The following is a 7839-nucleotide window of genomic DNA, read 5'->3' as shown; positions in this document are numbered from 1 at the left end:
GCATAACTCTGTGTCCCAATCACATGGCACAGGGCCTGGAAGAGAGATGATGCTCAGTGAGTGTTTGCGGAAGGAAGGGCTTGGCAGAGGGCCCTCACCGTAGCCTCTGGATGTTGGATGACACTCCTGAGAGCCGGTAGATTCCATCCACCACCCCGTGGGCCTCGATAAACTCAGAGCAGCAGCGAAGCACCTGGGGCACTGGGAGGAAGCAGGGGCTGAGGTCTGGGCAGGCTGCAATGGGGACGGAGGAGCAGGCTGGGCAGGTGGACATGGGGCCTCACCATCTTGGCCTGAATTACTGAGGTGCTCGCCAAGGTCACAGCCAAACACCCTCTGCCGCAGGATGCCCCGCTGCCGCAGCCGCTGCCGGGAGGGGCGGGAGCGCATGAAGGTTCTGAGGAGGCCCGCCAGCTTCCCACGTGGCCGGGGCACAGCTGTGGGAGTAAAGGCAAGTCACAGAGGGTCAGTGCGACCACGGGTCCCATGGCGGGTGGGGTGGGCAGGGGCCTGGCCTCTTGTCCCATTACCTGAGGTCAGAGAGGAGACACCCTGGGGCGTTGGGACACCGCACTGGGGACCATCGGCTTCTGTGGGGTGAACAATGGGTGGAAAGACTGGATGATGGGCAAAGGAGGCAGGGAGGCCTCCCCATTTTGCCCCTGGTACTTACCCCCCTTTAGTCCTGGACCAGGCCGTTCCGTGAACAGTTCCACACACTCACTGGGGAAGAAACCGACCTGAGGAGGGTTTGGGGTCAGTGAGTGGGCCACCCTAGCTGGCGAGGTGCCCTGGACCTCCCATCCGCCCGAGCCAGGCTCACCTGGAAGCCTCGTTTGCCCCGCCACCAGCTCCGATCCTCAGTGGGCGGCATGTCGATCACGGAGACAATGTCTCCCACCTGGGAGAGGGACGGTCATTGGAGGGAGGGTCAGAAGGGACAAGGGAAGTGGGGAGCCCAGCCGGAGTCTGCTTCCCCATGGCCTCACCTCAAAGGACAGCTCATCTGGTGCCTGGGCTGTGTACCGCTTGATGACGTGCGCGGCGGCCACTGCGGGGATGTTGAGAGAGGCCTCCTCACTGAGGAGCAGGCGCCGGCCATGGTTGTCCAGCTGAAGTGGGGAGAGACCACGAGGAGGAGACAATAAAGGCAGAGAAGGTTCCTCCAGGCCGGGAGGAGGCCACTAGTTCCCCACATGAGAGCCTCTGTCGGTCAGAGCTATGGGTCAAACACCTAAACTCTTGTCCAACAAAGCCCCTCCTCCCCTCTCATGTCCCGGGACACCCTGGTGCCCTCATCCTCCATAGCAGACAAGCTCATCTCCTCTCTGAAAACCTCCTGGTTGGAGCCACTGTGGGCCCGGTGTTCTAGGAGTTACAGTCAAACCTATTTCTAACTGATAGATCCTGAAATGTTCACATGCGCACAGTCCAATGCCTGCTCTCTCTCTCTCTCTCTCTCTCTCACACACACACACACACACACACACACACACACACACACACACACTCATTCTCCCTCACAGGCATGTGCCCACACAGACACTGAAATACCAGCACCTCCTCCACTCTGGCTTGTTTCTTTCCTGCGCCCACACACACTCACAGACTGGTCCTCACTCCTCAGATGGCCCTCGCTCCCTCCCAGCTCCAAGCCCCCCTTCCCGGGCACACCTCCATCCAGGTGAGCACAGGCCCGCAGTTGAGGTTACTGTCCACCAGGCCCGACAGGGTCTCCAGGTACTGCAGCAGCAGGGGTACCAGCATCTGGGGGCAGGTTATCAGGGGGCTTTTGTGAGGGGACCTTGAGAGAGTTCGCTGCCCTACTCTACTGCCCTAGGCAGGGCTGGGATTCAGCCTGAACGCATGGTGCCGCTCCACTGGTAAGCACTGACCTATTTCCATATCAGTTAGTAAATGGGCTGCCAGGCTCCTGTGTGCCCGCACTGGGCGGGGCCCCACTGACTCTCCCACCGAATCCCCTGGAACACCTCATTATCCTAAAACTGAAAGGAGCCTCCCTGCTGCAGCTTCGTCATGGGCCTCTCCCTTCCGACTGGTTGGAACCTGGGCCATACCAGTGTTTAAGTATTTCACTATCCTCTCTTGACGGCTTCCCACATTGCTCAGGAGGACACACCATAGCTGGGGGACAGGGGGCTGAGACAACCAGCAGTTTACCTGGGCAGCCCTGGCACCCTCTGGGGGTGGAGGAAGCTCTGGGAGGCAGGAGAACCTCCTGTCAAATATGCACCGGTGTAGGTGGGCATCCAGGGATCGGAAGTCATCATAACTTCGGAGAACTGGCCAGGAGCGGCCCTGTGGGGGCAGGAGGGACAGAAAGGGCTAGTAGTCCCATTACACTGAGCTGGGAACCACAAAAACCAATCTGTCAGGCCAGATGAGAAGGGGGTGGCCTCACCTGACAGGTCACCTGCACCCCAAACACCAGCTCATTCTCTCCAGAGAAGCTGGGGCCTTCACGCTCTGGAGACAGCAGGAGCTGCAGAGGGAAATAAAGGCCCAGGGAGGAGCCTCACTTTTGTCCCAGTCCTGATCTTTCCAGGTGGGCACTATCTAGAGATGGGTCTGCAACCCTGGCCTTGGCCTCCCTGAGGGCAGGGCCTGGTGATGTCTCAGAGTACAGCGTCCTGGCACAGAGCCTACACTTAACAAAAGGTTAGGTGAATGAATAAAGAAACGAACGAATGAATGAACCGTGCTCCCCTTCCGCCCTGCGACTCTTGCCACTGACTGCTCAGGTGGGAGGAGCACCTATTCCTGAGACAGGTTTTAAGGGTAAAGTGGCTGATATTGCTTCAGGGTTGGGGAGGCTCTCTGCCCTCCCACCTGGTGCAAAGCCCTCATACCTGAATATGGCCAAAGTCAACATTCTCGTAGTGGAAATGGGCACAGTCAGCCAACCGGGGGAAGGGACCTCGAGGAGCCGAGAGCCTGGGGGACAGGTACACGTCACTGGTGGCTCCTGCATTCAGCCCCCCTCCTAAGCTGAACCTCACCCTCATCTCTCACCTTTTCCCAGGCTTCCCCTTCACACTGGGCCCCCCAGTGTGAGGCAAGGGCTGCACTGAGCCCTCCCCTGGGCCATCCAGGCTGTCAGTGCTGCGAGCCTGTAGAACAGAAAGAAGAATCAGAGGCCTCCAGAGATGGGAGCAGAGAGACAACGGGAGCATTGTTATCTGTGAGCCTGGGCCCAGAGGCCCGAATTGCTCCATAGGCTGTCCTAAGCATGGAGCAGAAGGGTAGGTCAGGGGGAGGTGAGAACAACTAAGGGTGGGCCTGCTTCTTTGTGTGTGGTCTGGGGTGGGGGGCTGGAAGAGCACAGCCTGAAGGTGAGGGAGGGAAAGCACATGCTGGTACTATCTCTCCCTGTTTAAAGCTCTCCTTTAGCCCCTGCAGAGTATAGTCATGCCCCATGTGCCTCTCCACACCTTTTATTGATGTCTGGACAATCACAGCTCCCAACTTATCAATCTTCCTGCTTCCAACCTCTCCCCTTCTGCCAGCTTCTTCACAGCAAGCGCCAGTATAATTTTCATACCACACATATCTGCCTGTCTCTCCACAGATCATAGACCTTCAACGGCTCCCTGTTAGCTTAGATAAAGTCTGAATTCTCAGATGTGTTTACCTTTCCAGTCCCATCTTCCCCCTTCGGCCTCCACTCTGGAAGCTTTCAAACTTCTAAGAGTCCAACAAAGCACCATCTTCTCATTTCCTCCTAGGCCTTTGCAAAGGTTGTTCCCTCTGCAAGGAACACTCACTCTTCCTTATCCTTTCCGTAGGTTCCGTCCTCCTCATCCCTCAGGTCTCATCTCTATTATTCCCTGTCCTGGAAGTGTCAGCCTGCTCTTCTAGACTACTCTATCCCCTGAGGTTCTCCCATCCCAGCCCTGAGCACTCTGAGAGACCACAGGTGACAAGTCCATCTCCCCCCACTGGACTGTGACTTCCCCAGAATCAGCGACCCAGTACAGAGCTGGGCACAGAACTGATGCTCCTCACAAGGAAGGTTGAGCCTAATTCTTCTCTGGGTCCCAGTGCCCAGTCACACAGCAGGAGCTGGGTAAAATCTGATGAGTAAATTAACCAGCTGCCAGATAGGTATTTCCCAGGCCAGGCTCTAGCCACTCCCTCCTTCATATCCCTGCGACCCCAGGTTCATCCTTGGGTCTCACCCTCGGTTCTGTCCCTCTCCAGCCCATGAAGATCCCCAAGGCAGGACGGGACGTGAATTTCTTTGCGCCTGGAACATGGGCTCTGCCAGGAAGTATCAGGGAATGTCTGTTAAGTGAGCGAATGAGGGAATGAATGGATGAATGAGCAGGAGCAGCATGGTGGGAAAGGGAGATGGTGGGGAGGGAGGGTGAGGACAAGAAGATGGAGAAGGACCCTAGGATCTAGCCAGAAGTACACTGCTGGTGTGGGGTTGGGGTGTAAGGGCAGGGGAGATGCTGGAGAGGCTGAGGCTCAGGCCGATGGAGGGGTAGGAGAGGGTTGATTGAGAGGGAGCAGAACGGAGTGAGAATGAGAAGAAAAGGGTCAGGCTGAGGATGGAGCCGGATGGGGGTGGGGCTCAAGAACGCGAAAGGGGCTGGTGGTAGGAGGGGGAGGGGGCTAGCCAGGGAGGGATGGAGGTTGGGAGAAGACGCTGAGGATGGCTGTGGGATGGGGGCTGGCGAAGAACCCAGGAAGCTTTAGCAGGTCCCGGGGAGGGGGCAACCGGCGGTGCGGGTCCTTCCCGGGACTAGCCCATCCCCCCAAGCCTGGGTCCTCGGCCACTGTCACCGCCATCCAGGGCGTGGAAGGGGATGCACACTGAGGGGGCGGGGCCGGGGTAAGAGCTCGGGCCCAAGACCCGACCGGGGGACGAGAGGGACCTAGACGAGGGGTGAGGGGCGGCGCAGGCCGCGGGCTCGGGCGGGGCCGGGGGCGGGGCGCGCGGGGCGGGGCCGCGCGCAGACAGACTGACACGCAGACGGACTGACGGCCGCGTGGGCCCCTCACCACCATGGTAGCGTAGCCTCTTCAGGCGCCGGCTGCGCTCGACCCCTCGCTCGTCGTCCTCGTCGCCGCTGCCGCCGCCATGGCGACACAAAGGGGAGGGCGCGAGCCGCGCGCGGGCGGCTGCAGGCCCCGCCCCTAACGGCTGCCCGTGGCTCCGGCGCGCGCCCCACGGAGGCGGGGGCAGCGGGGACGCGGCGCCGCTTCTCATTGGCTCCACCCTTGGCCGTCCCGCCCACCTGTCGGGTTTTCATTGGCTTAGGCTTCGGTCCCATCCCTGGCTCGGTGCCTTCGGTCCCGCCCAGCGAAGTTTGACAGCGCCGCGCCCATGACTGCTCTTCATTGGCTCTCATTGCCCTCCTGAGACACACCCCTAGGTTCTTTATGCTTTGCTTCCTACACTTCTAACACTAAGCATTGAGCCCTCCCCTTAGTCCATTCTCAGTGACCAGTCCTCTGACACTTTTTTCCCCCTTTGACACTCTTAGTTGGGTTCTTCCATGGCCTCAGAGCTTCTCTCCATCCCCAGGCAGCTTTTCAACGTCTCAATCCTGTAGCTCCAGCTTGTCAGTCCTGACCCCGACACCGCCCACAGAATACTGAGGGCATTTGCCAGTGGACGGTTTTCACGGACTCAGATACCCTGCCTCGGACGTTATCCTAGGCACTCTGCGACTCGGCCTTGCCCTCCCCACTGGATATTTGCCCTTGCCTCCTGCTCTACTGCTTCTTACAGGCCGGCCTCCAGCTTTGACTCCTTTTCCCTAGGAACTGGTTTAGCCCGCAATGCCAGAAACAAGACCACACACCTCCCATAAAGCCAGTCCCAATCGTTCCGCCTCTGGCTTGAGCCAGGCCCAAAAAAGGCTATTAACAACGCCCTTTCCAAGAGAACTTTTCCCCTGGTCGTGTTCTCAACAGGGGCCCTCACCTCAGAGAGTACCGCTTTGATTTATTCACTCTTTCAAAAACTCTAGTTACTTACTTTGTGGCTACATCAGTAACCAAAACAAAGGAAAAGATATCCTGCTCACATGGGGCTCAAAAGCTGGTGGGAGAAAACAATGAACAAAATATTCAAAAATATAGCAAATCAGAAGGTGATAAATTCTAAGGATAAAAAATTAAGCCAGGATTGGGGAAAGGGAATGCTGAGGAGGGGTCAATTTAGAGTTCCTTATTTCAGCTTATTGAACTTGCTGACTTCACTCCCATTGCAGGGATTTCTTACATGATGTTCCCATTGCCTGCAGTCTTTAAAATGACTGCAAATTCCTTGACACTGCTTTCATGAAAAGCTGGAGTCTGTGTCCTCTACCCCTTGAATCTGAGCAAGACTGACAACTTCAACCAACAGAGAATAGTGGAATTGACGTGCTATGTCCAAGGCTAAGTTGCAAAAAAGCAATGCATCTTCCTTTTTGTCTGCTGGAATGACTAGCTCCAGAGCTTTGCGGCATCATGTGAGAAGTGCACCTATGGCCAGGAAGCCATGCTTTGAGGAAGCCCAAGCGCTGTGGAGAGACCACGTGTAAGCACTACAGGCTACAGTTCCATCTGAGCCCAGCCTTGGAGTCATCTGAGCCCTGGTGCCAGACTTGTAAGAGAAGAAGCTCCAGATATTCTGTCCCTGGCTGTCAAGTCACCTTTGAGTCTTTCCAGTGAACCCCTAAACATCATGGAGCAGAAATAAGCTGTCCCCAACTGTGCCCTGCCCGAATTTCTGATTCACAGAATCCATGAACATAATAAAATGATTGTTTTATGCCATTAAATTTTGGGGATGATTTATAATCCAGCAATAGTAATTAGAATGGCCCTTTGACAATGAGTTAATTCCTACCTGTCTCAGCTTAAGTGTAACTTCCTCAGAAATTCTTGTAGGCTCCAGTCACCCCCAACCAGATCAAGTTCTGCTACTATAAACATCTTTCATTTCTCTTTATATCTAAACAGCAATTTCCTTTTTTTAAAATGTCATTTAAATGTATGGTTTGTTCAAAAAGGCTGAAAACAAATATATACCATGTCTATGATATACAGAGCTACTTTTTAAAAAAGATTTCTTTCTTTCTTTATTTGAGAGAAGGAGCACCAGCAGGGAGAAAGGCAGAGGGAGAAGCAGTGGGGAGTCTGACACGGGACTCAGTCCCAGGATTCCAGGATCATGACCTGAGCCAAAATCAAATAAACATTTATCTGACTGAGCCACCCAGGAGCCCTCAGAAGCTACTTTTAACAGAAACCTGTTCTATCCTCCCCTTTTAATAAATACAGATATCAAAATAATCCTAATCATAAATTCTCCCAATATTTTATTATGAAAAGTTTCTAACATATAGCAAAGTTGAAGAATTTCACAGTAGACACCCAAATACCCACCACTTAGATCCTACCACTGACATTTTACTGTATCTACATTCACCTATTACTCTATTCATTCTATTCCAATAGTCTCACTATTTTTTGGATATATTTCAGAATAAATAAGATATTGGTATACTGTCCCCTAAACACTTCAGCATGCATATCTTTAACTAGAGTTCAATATTTGTTTTTATTTTGAGATCAACTCTACCTACAATAAAATTCAGAATTTTCACTGAATCTTGACAAGTGCATACACCTGTCACCAAAATCCCTCAGTAGGGCAACTGCACTTTTTACATGGCAGCCCAGGGCTCCAAAGCACACAAAACAGAGGGGATGCTGGGCCACCAGATGGAAATTGTATCATCTTTTCTAATCTGGTTTAGAAACTTAAAGCAGTGTCATTTCCTCTGTATTCTATTTGTTGAGGCAGTCCCCAAAGTT

The 7839-nt window shown here is 54.3% G+C and overlaps 1 protein-coding gene across 2 annotated transcripts in view; it reads right to left on the bottom strand.

The window, feature by feature from the left end:
- Nucleotides 1-4309, bottom strand: part of LOC111161562 (Rho GTPase activating protein 33) — an 11861-nt gene extending 7552 nt beyond the window's left edge. Inside the window, exons 1-12 of one of the 2 annotated variants that reach the window (XM_022525303.1) lie at nucleotides 4200-4309; nucleotides 3034-3131; nucleotides 2871-2955; nucleotides 2423-2503; nucleotides 2182-2319; nucleotides 1675-1767; nucleotides 990-1112; nucleotides 824-901; nucleotides 674-740; nucleotides 531-590; nucleotides 285-437; nucleotides 99-201 (exon numbers count right to left, since the gene is read on the bottom strand). In XM_022525303.1, coding sequence (XP_022381011.1) covers nucleotides 99-201; nucleotides 285-437; nucleotides 531-590; nucleotides 674-740; nucleotides 824-901; nucleotides 990-1112; nucleotides 1675-1767; nucleotides 2182-2319; nucleotides 2423-2503; nucleotides 2871-2955; nucleotides 3034-3131; nucleotides 4200-4226 — 1106 coding nt within the window. In that variant the 5' untranslated portion in view covers nucleotides 4227-4309. Of the gene's footprint in view, nucleotides 1-98; nucleotides 202-284; nucleotides 438-530; nucleotides 591-673; nucleotides 741-823; nucleotides 902-989; nucleotides 1113-1674; nucleotides 1768-2181; nucleotides 2320-2422; nucleotides 2504-2870; nucleotides 2956-3033; nucleotides 3197-4199 lie in introns of those variants that run through there. The other variant, XM_022525302.1, reaches the window with a different exon arrangement.
- Nucleotides 4310-7839: the final 3530 nt, after the last annotated feature.

Source organism: Enhydra lutris, unplaced genomic scaffold, assembly GCF_002288905.1.
Source record: "Enhydra lutris kenyoni isolate GAN:26980312 unplaced genomic scaffold, ASM228890v2 scaffoldscaffold85, whole genome shotgun sequence".
In the NCBI taxonomy this organism is placed as follows: domain Eukaryota; kingdom Metazoa; phylum Chordata; class Mammalia; order Carnivora; family Mustelidae; genus Enhydra; species Enhydra lutris.
This window is presented reverse-complemented; position numbering and strand designations above follow the sequence as displayed.